Raw genomic sequence first — 21,903 nt, 5'->3', positions numbered from 1 at the left:
CTTCCTTCCTTTCTTTCTTTCTCTCTTTCTTTCTTATTCTTTTTTTTCTTATTGGGTCTGGTCAAGCTAAATCAGACTTGGTGTTTAAGTATTTTCAACCACCAATTTTCTAAAAATTCTCTATTTCACTAATTTGAAAGTGAAAAACTGAAATAATGATACAAAATGTAAGAGAGGATCAAAATTCCAAAGAATGGGTTTTAAATTTCTAGTCTGGTATCGAGTTCTTGTTGGAATGAACAGGCAGCAGTGACAGGGAGGGCCATCCATCCTCTGTTCTTTGCGTCTGTGGTGCTGGTGGCGGAGGCCAGAGTCTCATGTACACCACACCAGCACTCTCCGATGGAGTAACTGTAGCATTGTCCTTACGATTTTAAGAAATATAGTTAAGTGCACAGGACCTCAGGGGTAGAAAAACAGCCACACGAAAGGCGGCAAGGGGTAGATGACGGCTTTCTAATATCTTTTAAAAGTATGAATTTTACAAACTTCAAATTAGTTTAATCAAATTAGTTATAAACAACTACTCCTGAAAGAGCTGTTTAACACACCACAGATTACCAATTAATTGGATGAAATGACTTCATAATAGAAAAATGATGATTTTTTTTTATTTCTATCTGTACTTCAATCAGTAGTCCAAGGAAACAAAGTATAAATGAGAGTTTTATAATGGATAATCTATTATTATTTGAGTGCTATCCATTAGTGGTCCAGATAAGCCCTTGTTTACTGATATGACTACAGCTTAAAGCATCTTCTCTTCTGTATGGTGCTATTTTGAGATGGAAAAACAAGGAGAAAGCCATCATTATTTATCTTTAACAGGATCTTCCTTGGAGCCAAGCAAATGAGAGCTTGAGTCCAGTGACTACCTGCTTACAACCCTGCCTCCCATAAGCCCCGCACCCTGGCCCAAGCTTTAGCTTGAGGTAGAAATGTCAGCCTTGTGACTGGAAGCAGCCCTTCATGTTTGGAGTTCAGGAGGGTGAATTCTGGGGGACTAAGCTTTGGATTGTTTACAGATGGGGACAGTCGGAGCAGCATTCAGGTTGGTAGCGCTGAGTTCAACCTCTTTTGATTTCTCAAATGATCTCAAATGATGAGGTCTTACACAGGCCAGGAGGCCGGGAGTGCAGACTTACACAAGGCTAAACTTCCTTGCTCTATATGCCTTGAGAGGAAAAGAATTGCTGATTTGTCAAAAGGCAACATGCTGAATACATATTGGCACTTTCTGGATTCTACAGCTTGCTTGTGGGCATTGTTTTGTTGTTGTTGTTGTTCAGGTTTGTTGTAATTATTTTCTTTTTTTATTATTATTAAGAAACTTTCTACATGTGGGCATTGTTAAAATTAGATTTTGATATCCTTCAGGAGCGGGGGCATGGACCACTTCCTAACATCATGTAAGTGGTGTAGCACCTTGCTACTGATTAAAAAAAAAAAAGTCCAGACTTCTAGCTTTCCTGACACCCACACTTCCTTAATGTTTCTAATGTCTCTACTTGGCAGGCAGATTTACTGACAAGTATTTGTTGGCTACTTAGCCGGGTTTATTCTCTACCAGTCACTCAAGACTGCTGGGACAAGTTGCCACAAACTCGGTGACCCAGAACAAGTGATGAGGTCTCACACAGGCCTGGAGGCCAGGAGTGCAGACTTACACAAGGCTAAACTTCCAAAGGCAAGTTTAAGAGAGAATCCAGTCCCTGCATTCTCGAGAGACTGATGGTCACCTCGGCACCCTGCCATGTGAGTATGTCCTCCCCTCAGAGTCTCTCATAGGGATACTTGAGTTTTGGATTTAGAACTTACCCTAGTCATCAAAGTTGATCTTTTTGTCACGATCCTTACTGACAAAGCATGGATTCATTCATTCTATCTTCAAGTAACACCTGAGCTTTGTGCTCTACATTATTCTAGGTGTTGGAAACACAGGTGGCTGACTTGATGAGTATGACCAGGGTAGATAAATGGGTCCTGTATGAGGGTCCCTCTATTTAGCTTAGCACTCTGTTGTTGCCACCCGAGAATAGTTCATTTTTAAGGAAGTGCTTGCAGTTGTATATCACACAGGGCTGGAAAACAGAGGTAGCCTTTCCGGAACAGCACAGTGAACAATGCAGGAAAGGTCCCTGCTTGCATGGGATTGTCAAATGTCCTCATAGTTGACAACCCACAACAGTGCTTCTGCTATAAATACATGACACTGGCCTCTTTGGGTGCCAAATGTAAGGTTATTCAGTGGAGTGTGTACATTTAGAAAGAAATAAGGAAAGAAAAAAAGGAAAAAAGTTCCTTATTTTATTCCTTATTAAGTCTATCTTTTGACTGTTCATGTCAAGCTTCCACTCTGAATTTCTGGGCAATGTCTCTCAAACACAATTGGAAATTTTGTGACTGTGTATTTTTTTCTCCTCTAAAGAGATAGAAGTCTTTCTGTTAACAAGGCTCGCCTTGAACTCCTCGTCTGAAGTATACCTCCTGCTTCAGCCCCCACTACAGGCAGCAAAGTGCACCAGGCTCTTAATTCTTTTAAAATGAAAACTTTTTTAGTCAATGGCTGCCAGGCCCTTTGTCTGTCCGTAGATATTAACTTCAGCATTTGGAAAGAGACAAGGACCTAGGCAGACTGTCAACTAGACAATATTTGGGGAGAAAAATACATTTCCAATGCAATCCTGAAGAGCTCTTCCAGAAAAGAATAGATTGCATAATCCTGATCCTTCAGAAAACAAAGTTCCTTGGATGGGTTTCCTTGTAAGGTATTACTGCCTTGATGTGGACTGGAGCATGCCAGATATGAATGGGGTCTGGCTCCTGAAATCCACATGGTTCCCAAGAAATCTGCTTCTAATGTGGAATAGTCGCACAAATTGTATCACATTATATTTAAAGTTCCAGGGCACTACTAAAAGGAATAAACCCAGGACTGCGGTGGTAACATTTCCCACAGTTCAGTTAAGGATTTGTACCCCAAAGTACAAGTTGTTGCTTTTCTTTCCACTCCTGGATTAGTCACACTAGATACATAGCCACTTTTAATAGCATCGTGCCACCGCCAGTGACTTAAATTACTGTTTGGTAATCTCATCTACTTACACCAACATTAATTAAATCCATCTGGGTAAGGGCAGGTTGGGGGTTGTTCCAAAATATGTTGATTGACAAAAGCAAATCCCAATCTTTACTTGTGGCTTATTTTCTCAGACCCCTTCTTTGCTGAGGACAAGGAATTGATCGTGACAATAATTCTACGAGTTAGTTCTAAGGAACTTAATTTCTCAGTCTGTTTCAGTGCCTACTGTTGTAATCAACTGACTCCCCGGTAGAAACATCCCTTTCTCCTTTCATGATGCTGTCACTGCCGGGGCTTCCTAACACATCTTCAAATTTCAATCTGTACTCAGACTCAGGAGGGACAGTTTTAGAGACACTCCACGAGACAGCAGCCGCGGTGGTGAGTTAGGAAGCAGGGAGGCACCGCGCATGCGCATGGAATTGAGCGTGCCATTACCCGCACTCCCATGAACCTGTCCTTCAGCACAATCCAGGACAGCAAGAAGACAAAGGCTTTGTTGCAACAGAACAGAGCAGAGACATCAGTGGCCGTCAGCTTCTTTAAAGCCAGTAAATACAGGTAATTTGTCAAAGTCCACAGAATAGAAAACGGAGCAGTTCTTTTAAGAAAGAGCTTGAGTGTCAGGCCATCTTCGCCGAAAATCCGACTGCATTCCCTAGGAAAGAAAGACAGGGTAAGGCACAGGTGCGTATCTTGTCTGGCTGTCTCTGTGCCCGGTGTCAGGCAAGAGCACAGACACCAGGGCCCCTCCATGTGGGCTCCCTAGAACGTGCTGAACCCTATTTTGTCACCCGTGAGCTTCTGGAAGTACATGGGGGTCCTTGGAAAGAGGCCACAGATGCTCAGCAGAGAGCAGGACCCTCTCCTCACCATACTCGCCTGAGATGGCCAGCCATTCTGTTGCTTCTGAAGATTCTCAGAGACGCCTGGAGAAACTCAGACGTGGGCCATCACCAAAGTCACTGGCTACCGACAAAGCTTGAAGCTTCCGGTGCGCAAACCCAGCAGGACCTAGATGGCTGCTGTAGGGTATGGTCTGCAGACAACTCCCAGAATCCTGCAAACAGGGAGCTTCCGTGTATGTCTGTGAAGCCATACATCTTGGGGTTTAGTTATTTCTGAGACACTACTTCTTTCTAAAATCTCAATTTAGTGACGGAGTTCTGTGAGTTTCCTTAAAGCAGAAAAATGAACACTTCTTGATAATGTGTTTAAATTCAATTATTTAATTTTTTTTTAATATACAAAGTAAGCATGCAGCTCAGGTTCAGTAAGCATTGTCCATCCGACTCGTTTGAATTTAGTATATGAAAATAGTCACTTCCTTCAGTGAAATCTTTGATTTGTTTGAATTAGGATTACATCGTCTACTTATCTTTTGGGGGCTATTGTCATAAACATGTTCAAGCTAGTGACACAGACAGGCAGTCACAGTGGTACGATGACAGTGCCTTTGCCACTGTGGGCTGAAAAGACTCCCTTTGAGAGCTTCCTTCATGAGCAATCACGAACACAAAGTATTTACTAGAAATTATCATTTGCCAACTGGTATTTTTAAAAGTAGTATAAATATCTTGCTCAAGGCAACAATTTACTAATATTTGAGCGCATTTATAGTAGAATGCACTTCTAGGACAGTACAAATACTAGTTCAGCTTTTACTGAAGGGAGATCATGGTCCTGCAAATCCAAGTGATTTCTAGCCAGGGTATGCCTCACGAAATGAAGTGGCTTCCCTTCCAGGAGGAATGGAACAGCGGCAGGGACTCTAAGCACAGGGAGCAGAGCTGCAAATGGGGAGTCCTATGGTAATCTCTGCTTTCAAGCCGCTAAGGATGCTGGGGATTCAGGAAGGCTAAAACTTCATTTGGTACACACACACACACACACACACACACACACACACACACACACACACACACCTGTGAGTTGGCTTTCATGTGAGACAGATCCCCAAGCTGGGAGTTTTCATAAAAGGAAAATGAAATTTCCCAAAGGGCGATTTTAACTTGACAGAGACACGGCTTTAACGAAGGGAATCAATGCCCTAAGACAAAGCCTTGGGTAAAGCACTCAGAAATCTCACATATCCCATGGGAAAATGAGGGACGCTCAGCCACGCGTGCTGGTGGCACGAGGCAGCTTCACACAGAGGGCGAGCTGCAGTGTTTCCAGACTGTCCCAGATGCGAGGTTTGCTCTTGGCAGGGTAGGACATCTGCCTAGTCAGAGAGTAAGAGGGAGTTGAGCGTCCTGGGTTTATTATTTTACCTACAACCAACAGATGCCTTTGTAAATACACATTTACTCACAAGTATGAAGAAACCCATTTCTTACTAAATGGTTTCTCTCTTCTTATCCCTGGCTTTGTGATGGTTCTTATCATAGAGGAGACCAGAGTCACAGGTTAGAGTCTCTAGTAAAGTCAGGAGGGCAGGGAAGCAACACAGTTCTTCAGGAATCACCAGAGAGGCTCATGGGCAAAGTGGAGAGCAAGGCTGATTGCCAGCAGAGGTTGTTCTCTAGCTGGTCTCGTGCTCCAGGTAGTCAGTCTCTCCTTGTTCCCCCCCCTTTTTTTTTACCCAACCCATCTAGCTCCTCCATATGTAACTACTGTTGAGACATTAGAAATCATCCTCCAACTTCTTCTATATCCAAATACAAGGTGACCCATGTAAAACAATGTGCAATATAAACAGTAGGTACTGAGAAATGTGAACACTCAAAGAAAGGATGCTTACTAAGAAGCAGTGAACAGTGTGCCTCTCTTTGGGATGATGGGAGAAGAATTTCTGGATAAGAGGCATTGACAGGTGGCAAAGCTTGGAATGAAGCTAGAAGCTGGGGGAATAATGAATTAATTATGCTCTCCCTTCAGTAGCAGCTACTTAACTAGTTACTGAGCACTTTTGTGTGCCAAATGGTACTTTAAGTGTATTTCATCAGAGACTGCTGTGTCTTTGACTCTAACTCATTGTTTCTAGAGTTTTTTTTCACTAATGAAGCATCCTTATTAAAACTATCCTGAACACCTTTTTCTCTGTGAATTTCAAATGCACCCGGGGCACTTGAATTCTGGCAGTATTTAATTGGAACAGCGGATTCATCAAAGTCCACTTCTAAGGGGACATGTTTTACCACCTAGATTTGATACTTTATTGAAAATTCCTTTGATGTTAGAGATAAGAAAAAAACCCATGAAATTCTTCCATGCTGCTCAGGAGAAAAAATACTGAGAGATCTAGTGCTGTGGGAAAATTCTGCTTCCAGTCTTCCAGGCTAACTCATCTCTCCCTGTTCAGCCTTGAAAGCTCTGGGGGTGCCTTCTTAGCAGATGGTGTTAATGAGTCTGCAGGGAAAAAAGTTCAAAGATCTAAGGGTTTTCTAACAACGTTTAGCTCTCTTTGTTCTCGCTAGAGAACAGTCCTCTCAGAGACAATGTTCTCTGCTTCACAGTAAAAGCCTTTTGAGTCAGTTTCAGAAACGGCCGGCTTTGCTCTGCCTACACTAACACACAGGTGGAGGCATCTTGTTGAGGCACACACTCCGCAAAGCTCAGAGTTAGTCCAATGCAAGGGATATGGAGGAGACGCAACTGGTTCCCCAAGCAGCGTTTCCGCCTTCTGTAAACGGGTTATCTTGGATAAAGCAGCATGGCTTGCTTTAAAGTGCTCTTAAGTTGTTCTCCTTCCTCTAAACTTTTAAAATTGTTTTTATCACACATGTATCTAAACACAGGAGGTTTTGGGAAGAGCATATATGTTATACTATCTGGCACATACAACTGTTTTCAAATATGACACTTACAATTTGACAGTCATACTTCCTTTCTATCTTTTTAAAAAATGCCATCATTAAAAATCATGCCCCAAGTGCCAGGCAATTTGGCTCATGCTTTTAATCCCAGCACTCAGGAGGCAGAGGCAGGCGGATCTCTGAGATTGAGGCCAGCCTGGTCTACAGAGTGAGTGTGAGGACAGGCAGGGCTACACAGAGAAACTCTGTCGGGGAGGGGGGGGGATCATGCCCCAAAGATGATCTCTATTTTAACAGCAACCAAATACAAAATATATTCAGCAATCATAAACAATTATAGGGCTTTTCTTCAAAAATAGAATTTATTGTTTTAATTTTTTTATTTAAAATTTAGATTTTAAAATTTTATTTTATGTGTATGATTATTTTGAGTGCATGTATGCATGTACATCATATATGTGCCTGGTACCAAAAGAGGCCAAAAGAAGGCATCCAGATCCCCTGGAAGTGAAGTTATGGATGGCTGTAAGCCACCACGTGAGTCGTCGAACCAAATCCAGGTCCTCTGCAAGAGCAGCAAGTGCTCTTAACTACTGATCACCTCTCCAGCTCTCTTTTTGTTTCTTTAAAATCGAATGTTTATGGTTACATACAGGAAACAAGCTCACAGTGCGACCTCAGTATTCCCCCACACTTCCAATTCGGTGACAAGAAATGGAAGTTGTTTTAAAATCTATTCTTAGAATGTACCAATCATAATAGCCATTTTTTTCTTGTTGAGCACAGGGGGAATAAAGAGGGGTTATTAGAGCTCCGGTATGACAAATTGTTATCATCCTACCGGAGACCAGTTGTTGTGATCTACTGAGGACCCTGCAATGAGCATATTTGTTGCTGATGATGTTCCTCTGTGTGTGTATGTGTGTGTGTGTGTGTGTGTGTGTGTGTGTGTGTGTGTGTGTGTGTGTGTGAATGTAGAGGCCAGAAGACAATTGTGGCTGTCATTCCGTAGTCAATATCCACTTTGCTTTTTGAGACAAGGTCTTTCATTGGCCTGGAGCTCACCAAGGAGGGTAGGCTGGCTGACCTGGGAGCTCCAGGGGTCCTCTGGTCTCCACTTACTCAGTGCTTGGATAACAAGTATGCTCAAATGCTGTGGGATGGTCTGTATGTCAAATTGCTCTGATTGGTCAATAAATAAAACACTGATTGGCCAGTGGCTAGGCAGGAAGTATAGGCGGGACTAACAGAGAGGAGAAAAGAAAGAACAGGAAGGTGGAAGGAGTCACTGTCAGCCACCACCATGACAAGCAGCATGTGAAGATGCCAGTAAGCCACGAGCCACGTGACAAGGTATAGATTTATGGAAATGGATTAATTTAAGCTATAAGAACAGTTAGTAAGAAGCCTGCCACGGCCATACAGTTTGTAAGCAATATAAGTCTCTGTGTTTACTTGGTTGGGTCTGAGCGGCTGTGGGACTGATGGGTGACAGAGATTTGTCCTGACCGTGGACAAGGCAGGAAAACTCTAGCTACACTCAAATAAACTTAGATTTCCTCCCCCTTTCTTATTTGTTCTGGGATAGAAATCAGATCCTCATGTTTGCAAGGCAAACACTTTACCTGCTGCACTCCACCAAGAAACTTTGACCCAAACATTGCTTTTGCCTTCCAGGAGTGTTGTATAAAGCTGACATTAGCCCTGCCATGTTCCTGAGCACTCCCAGAGGGGACCTGTCTTAGCAATGGACAAATACCAAAACCACAAGACAAGTAGGCTAGCCACCACCGTGCACATTTCCCAAACAACAGACAAGGCCTATGTACTCGTACCACAGAGGCTCAGTGCTAAGCCTCCTGTCTCAGGAAACAAGGCCATTTCATCCACTAAGATATCAGAGTGCTGGGAATAGTAAGCAAATGTGTGTGTAACAGCGATTAAATTCATTAATATACATTTTTTCCCCTCTAGAGTTTGAGACATTCTGAACATATGACCTTCAGAGACAAATAAATATGAATGTAAATCAGAATTCGATTATGCACAACCAACCTTGGAGCAGACTTTCACCCTTTGGGAATCTGTTTCATCTTGGTTAAGATGAGGATATTAACATCACCTAGAAAGGTGCTTGTTACCATGATGAAGATGACTACCTAAGGTAAGGGACACAGCTCAGTGTCTGCCATGTGTAGACACAGTCTTTGAAGAGGGGACTGATTCTGCTTCCTCCTGCTTACCACCAACACTTCACTTGCTCCTTCACTTGGAAAGCAAAGTCAATTCATATCCCAATGAGGTGAGAATACACTGCACATTTACATACAACAGGTTTTGAAATGTCACCTATGGATCATTAAACATGGAACCTACCTGAATTTTTTCATTGGTGACTGCTTCTCTTGAGCTGTGGCTAGATGGCCGGAATAATAGACTGGGAAAAACATGATATTCCAGTTGGTTGAAAACCAGGTCATGAAAAAGGGACAGTAAAAATTCTTGTAAGTGATTTTCACAATTTGCGTGGTTCCAACCCAAGACGACGAAACTGACAGGATGATCAACAGCCCCCAGACGGCCTTCAGAACCACGGACGTGCAGGACAGGCAGCGAGCCTTGAGTCTGTTTTCTTGGCTGCTGCTCTCAGGATGAGTCTGTGCCCCATCATCCCCTGAAAACAGGAGAGGAATACAGATGTGGGGGAGCAGGATGTAAAACAGAAATCACATGTGTCGGCTCCTTTAAGAAGATGTATGGAATTGCAAGCATCAGCATGCCAGAGTTTGTCTTTTCTGTCATCAGAAGAGAACAATGATCCCCAGCTCATTTTTTAAAAAAATATTGCTTATCTTTATTTTATAAATATGAAGTGTTTGATTGTATGTCTGTGCCTCACATGTGTGCAGGGCCAGTGAAGGCTAGAAGAGGGTGTCTAATCCCCTGGAACTGGAGTCACACAGCTAGTCACAAGGCACCATGTGGATGCTGGGAATTGAACCCAGGTCCTCTGGAAGAGCAGTAGCTAGTGCTCTTAATTGCTGAGCCACCTCCAGCACCCCACCCTGAACTCATTCTTTCTATGGTCTTCCCTTTGCAGGGTCTAGTATGGATCTGGACCCCACCCAGAAGGTAAAGATGCTCATGCATGTGCTGCATGTTACATTGTAGGTATGCTTTGCCTTTAAGAGTGTTTCACACCTCGGCTTCTAAGGACTGTGGCAAGCCTCATCTAGTTCCATGGAGCATATGCCTCTAAGAGGCATCTGAGGCTCTATCAGGTCTCTTCTTCTTCCTCTCTGTGACTAAGACAGAAAGTCCATAATAGACAAAGCTGCTCTTTCAGTCTGTGTAGGGGGATGAATGCAACTGAATCAAAGCTGCCCTGTATCCACCAACATGAAAAGTTAGTGAGAAGTAAATACTTGTTCATATCATCTCCTGAGATCTCTTAAAACTCTTAAACCGAAAGCAGTGCATCCCAAGAACAGAGCAAACCATGACCATACAAAGTCATTTCCCATCTTCTAACAAATTATTGTTCAGCTGTGTTTCTGGAAACATAGTAGGCTTTGTTTGAATTTTAACATGGACTAAGAAAATTCAGTAGCACTTTTCACTTTGGAATTGTCAAAACTCTCTGGAGTTGAGAGCCATCAGTGCCCCTTCTTCTGATGGAAGAAAATAAGTTAGAAGTGAATTTGTGTACCTCTCAGGCAGCCGAGAAGGACACCCTCCTAGCTGAGATCCCATACGGGAGCATCCTGCAGGGACACGGAATTGCCTGCGATATTTTCTTCTGTCTCTAGGAACTTAGCTTGGGGGTGGCAGCAGTGAAGGGTGGGGTTTTTCTCACCCAGCCTTTCTAGAACCTGCCTGAACATGTTCCTACTGCCTGGTGAACCAAGTCTGATGGACTCCCTCCTGCACTCTGGGTTAAAATCCTTATTGGGCAGCAGCTTTTAAGAATAATCTTTGAAAGTGAATTCTTCACTTCAGAATATAAATGTGAGCCACAACAATCACTCTGAAACTTCGTAGTCTTCTAAATGATACTGAATTCTTGGGGTCTTGAGTAATGGGAGTTGAAAACTGTCTTTCTCTGACTTATTTATTCAATAAACTCTTTGAAGACTCTCAGATCTGGTTCTTTCCTTGCGTCCCAGGGGTTCAAAGGTGAAAGACTTGAGTTTACAGCCTGGTAAAAGACACAGGACCCAAGATGACAAGCGCCAGTTCACAGAGAGATGAGGCTGCGTAGAGCAGAGAAACAAATGTGCTCGGGAGAAACGTCCCTAAGGCAGAGACATTGAAATGAGCAAGGAAACAGGATTTATAGCTAGCTCGCTTGACTATGTCCAGATAATACCTGCTTCGGCAACAGTTCTGCAAATGTCCTGTGATTTATGCAGAGATAAGAAGGGGAAAACGAAGATAAATAAAAATGTTAGAATGAGAGACTATTCTGTCAGGAGGCCAGAAAAGAAGCACAAACCTTCTCAGTGCAGATAAAAAGAATGAGGCTTAGGTGAAGGGCTCTGCCAGCCTGTAGAACTCTGGGTCCCTCTGTTCTGAGCACACATTCACTCTAGGCTTTATTCATATAAAACAAGCTATTCATAAGTTAGGAGCACTCCGTTTCCTGCCTCATTTTACGATTTACTCACATCCCCCCATTAAATCTCACAAATTGTCATTTTTATTCATTAAAAACAGTTTAACTCTCTGCTTTGTTTTGACTAGCCAGCTATTATGAATGGTATATGCTTTTGTTATTTTTACTGCTTTTTGAAATTTGAAAGAGATTTTGTGTGTTCGCAGTGCTTGAAGGGTCCGATAGAGGAGGCTTTGTGTATGTAAGCAGAAGAGGCACCGAGGGGCTGATCATGGAAGAATCCAGATAGAGTATCTGACATCAAATAGGGAGGGAGCCACTAGCTAAGGGAAGATTCCTCAATGATGGTCCCTGGTGAACAAACTCTCCCAGACAGAGAGGGAACTTATTTGTTTGTTTGTTTGTTTTTCCTTTCTGGGGAGGTAGATGTGTGGTCATTTGATGAGAAGATAGGAAATGAATATGAACTTGGGGCTTTCGAGTACTATTTGAGACAGGAAATAAGGTGTCCAAGACTAACTAGTCGTAGTCTTTAGCAGCAACTGGTGAATCTGGCTGTATCTAGAAAGTCAGGCCTTGTCAGGAAGCTCATGGGCATGGCTGAGGTCCCTCTAGCAACCCAGTAACCCAGGAGTTAGTGAGTGGTCAGGTGGATGTGGGAGAGGCAGAAGGTTTCAAGTGATCAGAAAATGCTGCACAGGAACTTGGGGAGACAGGACGGGTGCCAGGGACCGGTAGTTCTGACAGATACAAAAGCACAGTGTGTGGTTTTGCTGATGTTTTCATTCTCTTTAGACTGGACACAGAATGTTATCACTGAAACCCAGAGCTGAGCTAAGAGATGCTGGGGTTGGCACTTGAAGACGAGAAAAATGAACTACCTTGTGAATTTCACCAGAGGTCATTGGCTGACTATGATAGAAGTTTTTTCCACAATAGATTTTGGAGTTTGGTTCTCTATGATACCATATATCCCTAATAAATTGCATCTCCCTATGTCCTAACTTCCTCCTCTTCCCATTTGATAAACCATCCCTGCACTTACTCTTAAGAGTCTGGGAAACATCTCTGCCCTCTGTGCCCAAAGCACTGTTTCCCCTAGCTGTCTAGAAGGCTGCTAAAATGTACTGCTACTCAAGAGGAAATCACCCACATACCTGACCTGCTCTGTCTCTCAACTCTGTGTCCACAAACTCCAGAGGATCCTCGGCTCTGAAGTTCAAGAATAGGAGCAGAAGAATCTTCAGTGACAGATAGAGGAGACAGTTGCCTGCTGATGCTGCTGTGTGACGTGGGGCAGTTGGATCCTGGTTTGCATCGAGTAACTGATGATCTGGAGGTACCTGGAAAGACAGAGTGCACCCCAGTTTGAGAACTTCTGAGCAGAAAAGTCAGAAATGACTTCACATTCCTTGGCACTCAAGTACATGACCATGACAGTCCCAATGAACTCATTTCTAATCTGGAAAGGAATCCCTAGGAAGAAAATGCATGGAGGCTCCAGGTCTCTAAAGGCATTTTTTTTGGGGGGGATAGATTCATTAACTGGGGGTGAGTATTAGAAGATGATGCTTGTATGGAAAGTTGCATTCTGAATTAAATCTACTCACACACCCCAACAGTTAATTTAAGAAGAGCAAACCATTGTGTGAGACTTGCTTTCACCTCTCTTCCTTCCTTAAGTGGCAAACGGCCAATAGCATCCCCTATCAAAAACCACCCTATGCTTTTCTGCCAGTCTGACTGCTAAAGTTGGGTCTCACCTGTAGTCTTTGTCCGATGCAGTAGATGAAAACTCAGCCTTCAGAACGCCCCCTCCACTCTAACATCCCACTCCTCTTCTCATCAAAGTTCCATCTATCCTCAACACAGGATGGGCTTCGTGTGACCAGAACAGTTGTGGAGGAACTCAAGGGAGTCTATCCCAACAATCGCTACAAGCAAACTTTTGACTTTCCCACCCCAATGGTGCCTTTGGCAACATTACAACATAAATATTGGTACATTACTGTTGACGAGACTCCAGCTGCCATTTGAACCCCACTTGTTTCATCACTAATGTCCCTTTTCTATTCCAGTATTTCATCTAGGATGCCATGTTACATCCAGTCACCGTATCTCCTTAGCCACCTGTGGTCTGCGATGATTTCTCATTTTCCCTAGTTTTAAATAATTTTGACAGTTTTGAGGAGTGATGATAAATTATTTTGTAAAATTTCCCTCAAGTAAGATTTGCCCTGTGTTTTTTTTTTTCTTTTCATGATAATGTTGGGGATATGGGTTTGGGATATAATGGAGAGATGGAGTATCTTTCTTGTTATCAGTCATATATGCTACTTATATGACATCAGGGATGATGCTATGTCCACCTTGCCAAGGTGGGAGTTGTTAGGTTTCTTCTTCTTTTATAAACAGAAAGTATTTCTTCTATAATTTTATTTATTTATTTTATGTGTCTCGGTTTTTGTCTGCATGTGTGTCTGTGCACCAAGTACATGTTGTCTTAGGGTTTGTATTGCTGTGAAGGGACTCCATGACGACAGCAACTCTTATAAGGAGAACATTTAATTGAGGCGGCTTGCTTATAGTTTCAGAGGTTCAGTCCATTATCATCATGATGGGGTACATGGTGGTGTGCAGGCAGACATGGTACTGGAGAAGTAGCTGAGAGTCCTACATCTTGCAGGCAATAAGAAGTCTACTGAGATACTTGGTGGTATCTTGAGTATAAGAATCCTCAAAGCCCACACCCAGAGTGACACACTTTCTCCAACAAAGCTACACCCACTCCTACAAAGCAACATTTCCTGATAGTGCCATTCCCTAAGAGATTATGGGGGCCAATTACATTCAAGCTACCACATGTGTCTAGTGCCTGCAGAGATGAGAAGAGGGTATCAGATCCTTTGGAACTGGAGTTAGGTATAGTTGTGAGCTGCTATATGGGTACTGGGAATTGAACCCAGGTCTTCTGAAAAAATAAACCAGAGCTCTTAACTGCTGAATCATCTCTCCACATCCAATTTGTCAGGTTTCTTGTTCTGTCTTCTTGTGCTCTTGTTTCATAGCCAGTGACTAAGTCCTGCCATGCTATGGGATGATAGACAGAGGGTTTAAGCCACTTTCTACAGAGTTTTACATTAACTATTTATTTCATAAATAGAAATTTTCTCTTTTCATTCTCTCATTTACTTATTCAACAGCTTATAGTGGTATGGATATATATATTGCATTACTGACTCTTGCTCAAACCACTCACGTGCAAGATGAGCTGCTAAGTCTCATTGACATGCCCTCATCACTTTGTTTATTTTTATGCTCCTCTTTACCTCTTGGTACTACAAGACTCTCTCTCTGGGTTTGTCTTTTATTTTTGTGTCTCTCTCTTAGAATGGATCCTTATTTCCTTGAAGAATGATGTTTAGAAATCAGTGTCTCATTGTGAATGAGTTCAGTGTTATTGGGTTCTTCTGCCTCTAAGCCCTCTCAGTTGTCAGAACTAGAAAATGTGTACACATGTCAAGTTAGGAATATATGTGTATACACACACACACACACACACACACATATGCCTTAGTCAAACCTGTATCTATGTAACTTATAGTTTATATGGTTTCTAAAATTTGGGTAAGATGTTCTATGCATAGGGTAACTTTGAACAGCACTTGTTGGTTCCAATAAGGATCCACCAAAGTGATTAGATACAGAATATGAGAATCAACTTAGACCTGTGTATACCAAAATAGATATACAGCCCTCTTCACTCTTTGGACATTTGTATTTGCTCTTCATAGAAAGGCATGGGCTCCTCTATCACCAGTGCGGAGCAGAATAACATTCTCTTTGTGCCATGGCAGCTCTGTCTTGATGTGATTCTTCTAAGATAGTAGAAATGTCTAATGAAAACTGGACTCTTGAACTCTCAGTGACATCCTTGCTAAATTTGGCTTTGGATTTATCATTCTGTATACCAGTTGATAACCACGAAAATCATCAGACTTGTAGCTGAGAAGTAGCAGTATCGAGGAAAAGGGAAGTTTGTATTCCTCAGCTCTCAAGAGCTAACAATAACTAATCAGAAGTGTGTAAGTACAGCCTTAACTCAGTGTCAGTTCTATATCTAGGCATATCTGCCTATCTTTTCCTTCTCTTTTTCTTTTTTAATCTTGGAAGAATGAATAGGGATATCTAAAGATTCAGTTAGCTGCATCATCTAGTATATTACTAAGTGTCTCAAGCTGCTCTGACTAAAGTGTATTATTTAATAGTTAATTAAAATGTAGAGATGCTTCAGAGCCAACAGAAGCACCACACACTGATGCCTCTACTTAAATCAATGCCCTATGCTAAGAATATCTGTGGCCTTATTTTCATATCCCAAATGCTCATGGAACGTTGCATAGAGATGTTTCTAACGAACAGTGTGAGTTCAGTGGCAAGAGATTGAGATCCACATGCTCTCAGCCACTGATGCTTTTCCAAGAGGGCTGATTCACAGATACTTCGAGAGTCTTTCAAAATCAAGTCTCTTTGATACTATGTGCCCCCATAAGGTGTACTTCATCATCTTCTCTTAGGTTAATGCCAGGTTTCCTTTTGTGGTTACCCAGCATTTTAGGTGGGAAAGAGGAAGTCTAGAATTAAGCTGGGCTGCAAGTGAAGATGTGGCTGAGGCAAACCATTGGTCGTGACTACCTGAATCTGGCAACTCATGTGTAGGTATTACATGGTAAGTTGTTGGTTTATGATGCTTGGGATCAAACTCAAAGCCTTTTGCATGTTAAGCACATGCTCCACAACTGAGCTACACCCTCAGCCCACATGCCATAGATTTGTAAGCCACCTAAGTGATTTCTCCTTCTTCCTTGTTTTCATGGGAAATATTAGATCCTGGCATTTGTACCTCCAATTCCTTATATGGTGTAGCCAATTGCCCACTGCCAGCTGTCTGGTTTGTGGAGGAGAACTGGCGGCAGTTCATCAATCGGAGGGATTTAGTCATTAATTATAATAAAGACAAACCTTAAGCTTCATGTCCAGGCCTAGAGGCACACTAGGCGTTTGAGCCATGAAAGAGTCATCTCAGTTTTGAAAATGAAGATACTATCCTATCCTACATTGTCTTACACCAATCACTTAATACAAAACGAAGCATGCCCCAAAAATTCAATATTTGTTGATAAGAGGGCTAAGAGGGCTAAGATAAGAGGGTTTCCAGTGGTTTCCTCCCCTCAGAGCTTGTGGAACCCCGTGGAAGACTGGGAGGAAAGATTGCAGGAGCCAGAAGGGATGGAGGACACCACGAGAACATAGCCTACTGAATCAACTAAGCGAGATCACACGGGGTCAGAGACTGAAGCAACAAGCCCAAGGCCTGTATGGGTTTGCACTGTGTCCTCTGTGTATATGATAAGGCTGTTAGCTTGGTGTTTTTGTGGAACTCCTAACAGTAGGAGTGGGTGTGTCTCTGACTGTTTTGCCTGCTCTTGGGAATCTTTTCCTTCGACTCGGTTGTTTTATCCAGCCTCAAGATGGGGGCTTTTGCTTTTGCCTTGTCTTTTTTTTTTTTTTCTCGAGACAGGGTTTCTTTGTGTAGCTTTGCGCTTTTCCTGGATCTCACTCTTTAGATCAGGCTGGCCTTGAACTCACAAAGATCTGCCTGGCTCTGCCTCCCAAGTGCTGGGATTAAAGGCGTGCGCCACCACTGCCTGGCATGCCTTGTTTTATTGTATCTTGTTTAGTCATGTCTGGTTGTTGTCTCTTGGAGGCCTTTTCCTTTCTGAAGGGAAACGGAGAGGGAGTGAATCTAGAAGAGAGGGGAGGTGTGTGTAGGGGAATCTGGGAGGCATGGAGGGAGAAGAAACTGTGGTCAGGATGTATTATATGAGAGAAGAATCTATTTAAAAAGCAATAATCAGAGTATCACTTGAGATGCAACAAAGCATTATAAATAAATCACATCTACTTTCTATGGCACCAAGTGTCTGGGTGGAAGCAGGGTTTGCAAACACATGTGTAATACTCACTCTGACAGGCGCCGAGAAGCAGCTGTGTTAGGAGTGCTGGGCTGGGAGTCAGTCTCCTAGTAGTCAGGCCAGGTATTTTCTCTATTCTCTCTTTAAGACAGGAGCCATAGTAGTAGGGTCATTACAGGTCATTTTTCATATCTATCCAGGCTGGAGAATATTTTTCTATCTGCAGTGATGGGACTCTGCATGCTCCCAAATTAAATTTGGCTCCACAGATGGTTATTAAGTATCTATTATTAAGTAGGTTTGTGTCAGGGGCAAAGTCAGACAACTGAAGGATACATAATCCATGCCTACATGGAGCTCTCAACTCAGTATTAAAGTGAGATAGGTAACCAATTAACCATAACTTTATGTGACCTGTAAACTAAGAGGGGAGTGAATCTGTGTCAAGCATGGAGCAGGAAAAGCTTTGTGGTTATAGCAAAAGTGGCCTTGGAGATGGCCAACACATCACCAGGCAGAGTTTTAAGCTGAGGGCTGGGCTATGTAGTTAGAAGAGATTGAATACTGGGATATATGAAATGTATATCATGGGTTCTTACAGCAAATGACCAACTCTAAGATTCTGATGTAAGAGCACAAAAGAGCATGGGAATCCTGGTTTTCTGCCTTCATGTGTTTCTTGAAAAGGAAGTTCTGCCCAACTGAGATCAAAACAGCAGGTAGTAGTTAAAAGCCCAGGCTGTCTTAATCTGGGGAGAGCGGGTAAGAAGCTAGGCTCAGCAACGTCTAAGTGCAGATACTGAGCCCTCTGTGGCCATGTGAGTCTCCATCCTTCTGCTTCCTCTTCGGGTTGGATTCATGGCTCACAGGAAGCACTCAGTAAGCCCAGGCGATGGTAACTAACAATGAGCAGGGGAAAAAAGCGACCCACAGTGGACTTTCAAGAACACCGACTTCAGGCATTAGAAATCCACTCTAAACTAGGTTAGGAAAAAGGGGAGTTTTTAGTTTGGCACCCCAAGGACAGAATAGCTAAGATGTCCCTGAAGCAGGGACAGCTGGACCCAGCTAGGCTACCATCTCTTCACACTGTTAGTGTTCTTTGTAGTGTCGGACTTCATTTCTTCTCATTTAGCTGAGGCTTGTCCCATCTGCAGAAAATGGCAAACTTCCAGCTTCTCATTCTCACCGCCTTAGGCTTCTGAGAGAAATGTAGTGACCCAGAGTAAAAAAAAAATCTAGAGGAAGTTCTCTGTATTATCTGACTTCTTGTCTACTCACATGGCTGGTAGTGAGGATATTGTAAAAAGCTCCCAGGAAAGACTGGAAAGTGCTGGGCAGAGAGGGTTCCATAGGGATCTACTCCAGGGTATTCAAAGCTGAAGGAAAATAGTCTCAACTACTGACTGAGTGAAGCAATTGCTTGAGTGTGTTGAATGTGAGGTGTGGTGTTTTCAGATAAATGGAAAAGCCAAGCTGATAAAGAATAACTAGAAAAAAGGGTTTTGGAAAGCACTGTGAGTAAAATGCAAAGCACTAGAGCAGTTTCCGTGTGAACAAAGATATGGAAGATAATAGACCAAATTTGTAGTTATCATTTAAATCAAGGACCCTACCATCTGCCTTTATATCCCACGGGCACAAAAAGCCAATGAGAACAATGGCCTCACAAAACATTCCTCGAGCAGATCTGGAAACCTCACCTTAACTCTCCCCCAAATTATTAGGTAACTATCATGTGAAGATTTGGTGCCAGGGAGCATCAACCCCTTCCCTCACACTTCCTGGAATTGTGTTAATTACCTCACACACGTCCATTGTCTACCTGGAAGACTAGATTCTTTGGTGGATGGTTCTTCTAACAAACTCTGTCAAATAATGTGTTAACTGTGAAACCGACTTTGAGATTTCCAAACAATTTTTGATGCCTGGAAGAGCTGTAATCTTTTTCATGATGATGCTAGATCAACAAACAAACATGGAGAGCAGAAATAGAATTCTATACCTTTTAATTGTGTTAGTTGACAGTCATGATTATCTGACTTTTTTTTCTCAAAGCAAGATAGGAGAATTCAACAAAACATTCGGTGGAAAGCAATAGTTCATAAAAGAAGTCATCTGTGTGCTAGAGAGTTGCTTAAAAGTCATACTACTTTTTGAGAAGACGCAAGTTCAGTTCCCATCACCTATTTTGGGCAGCTCACAACTACCTGTAACTCCAGCTCTGTTGCTGGAGAGCTTCTCTCCAGGTTCTACCAAGCCCAGCTCAGTACTATGTTCTCCAAGAAACCAAAACTTCCCAGCCCCCGCTCCATCTATTGTACTTGTTACATGCTCTTCTCCTCCTGTAGATGATTATTTTTATTCATTGTATAAAAAAAATCTTGTTAAAACATCTGCTGTTTATATCATTGTCTTTTTTTTGGTTTTATATGTTTTATGTTTAAGAAGTTTTTCAAGATTTGTTAACGATCTTACTTCAAATGATAAGTGTCTAACAAAAAAGCTAAGTTTTTAAGATATGTATTTGAAAGATTTGGGTACTCACACATTTAAAAAAGCATTTTGATTGTTAATTTTTCTCCTAAAAATGTATATGAAAGAAAACCAATAGGCTACTCCCACTATACCTATCTCATCCTTAAAACAGTGTTCATTTATTCTTTCTAGAATATGATGCATCTTGTGTATCTATGGTTGACTTTAATACCAAAGAGTTAGCACTACTGCTGATTTTTGTGACATAAAAATAAAATGCTTAGCATGTGCTTAACACCTGCTATGTGCCAAGAAGCTTTACATATACTATCTCCAGGGGTTTCAACAACACTGCAGGATGGATTTTACTATCCCCATTTTACAGATGGGGATGGTGAATCTCTAACAGCTCAGGCACGAATCAGCGATTAGTCAAAAATCCCATTTCTTTAGTATAGTTTCCAGCTCATCAGATCAGTTTTGTTAAGCCACTTCTATACATGAGGAGCTGGTGGTCTTCTTGGAAAAACGACTGAGAGCCTTTTCTGCCTGGGTGTTAGATTCTAGCCATTGGTAGCATAGGGAAGGGTTTGGAGAGGAGGAGAGCTTGAAGAGCTGCCAACATTGGTAAGGTCTGGATTCTCACAAGCTAGGCTTGCTTCTGTGAATCACTCACTTGCTTTGCATTAGGTGACGCACCGACTTTCTTCTATAATGACTAGGCCTCTGTCCCCCCTCCCCTGAAGTCCTGACTTCCTCCTATTCTAAACCAGATTGCTCATTCACACACAGGGCTTTGTAAAGGCACCTGTAATTCTTATGTACCTTACATCATCACAGCCACCCTCATGCAATGCCACCATTGCTCACCAACCTTGGGAGATACTACTGGTTCTAGAAAACCTCTGCTTACAAATTTGTTCCTGGAGGTTTTCTGGAACACTTTCCTTTCCAAATGGCCCTATTGAACTTCTTGATTGATAGATTTGACAGAACATTAATAAAGCATCCTCATCATTCATTATTTAGTCCAAACCTCAGATCAAGAGAAACCTTTGTCTCTTGGCCTGTTTCTGTGATGACCTGGTAGTCAATGTGACTGACACCTAATGTGGGCCTGGCTGTGCCTTAGCCCTCTGCTAAATGCAGGGAAGAACAAGAAGCCATGGTGCTTGCCCTCATTTTGTTATGGTCCAGCAGGGGAAAAGCCAATTACAGAAGCAATTTCTGTAAAGTGAGCTAAATGCCAAGTGGGTGGAAAAGCTAGTCTCCGGGAGCCAATTCATGGCATAGTCCCTTGCCAATGCTAATGGTCCACAAATATCTTCTCTTTTAGGAGCTGGGCTTTTAAGCCAGATGCCTATGTATCAGTTCACAAAATATTTATGCCTTACTCATGAGCAGGGGAAAAAAGGATAGATACACCTGCCAGAGGAAGAACTAATGGTGTTTATACAGACACCAATCACCCTAGGAGGAATGCTGGGCAGAAGCTGGCAGAAGAACCTGCTTAGGCAGTCCTTCTGTGGGTTAAGACACAATAGAAATAGAACTGTATTGCAGTTCTCCCACTAAATGTCCAGCATTAGGCCATATTCATAATCATTATGGACACCTACTCATACCAGTAGGTAGGCAGAAATAGCCTTTGAACCCAAACCCACTTGACAAGTCCTTGTCTGACACACCGAGAAACTCTTAGTTTCAGTTCCTGTTGCTGTGATAGATTGCACTGACAGAGACAGCTTAAGGAGAACAGGTTGTTTCAGCTCACAACTCCAGGTTACAGTCCATCATGGCGGGGGGAGTCAAGTCATTAGGAGCTTGATATAGCTGGACACATTATAGCCACAGCCAGAAGAAGACAACAATGGATGTATGCTTGCAGAGTTGGCTTGATTTCTTCATGTCATATAGTTCAGAATCCCTTACCTAGGGAATGGACCTGCCACAATTAAGATGGGTCTTTTCATATCAATTAAAGATGTAATCAGG

At 42.4% G+C, this 21,903-nt stretch overlaps 1 protein-coding gene across 2 annotated transcripts in view; it reads right to left on the bottom strand.

The window, feature by feature from the left end:
• Nucleotides 1-21,903, bottom strand: part of Slc35f4 (solute carrier family 35 member F4) — a 237,782-nt gene that overhangs the window by 12,718 nt on the left and 203,161 nt on the right. The window contains exons 2-4 of one of the 2 annotated variants that reach the window (XM_028873547.2): nt 12,613-12,798; nt 9,217-9,514; nt 3,521-3,740 (exon numbers count right to left, since the gene is read on the bottom strand). In XM_028873547.2, coding sequence (XP_028729380.1) covers nt 3,521-3,740; nt 9,217-9,514; nt 12,613-12,798 — 704 coding nt within the window. The remainder of the gene's footprint in view (nt 1-3,520; nt 3,741-9,216; nt 9,515-12,612; nt 12,799-21,903) is intronic. The other variant, XM_028873548.2, reaches the window with a different exon arrangement.

The sequence above is a fragment of the Peromyscus leucopus genome, chromosome 9 (assembly GCF_004664715.2).
Source record: "Peromyscus leucopus breed LL Stock chromosome 9, UCI_PerLeu_2.1, whole genome shotgun sequence".
In the NCBI taxonomy this organism is placed as follows: domain Eukaryota; kingdom Metazoa; phylum Chordata; class Mammalia; order Rodentia; family Cricetidae; genus Peromyscus; species Peromyscus leucopus.
This window is presented reverse-complemented; position numbering and strand designations above follow the sequence as displayed.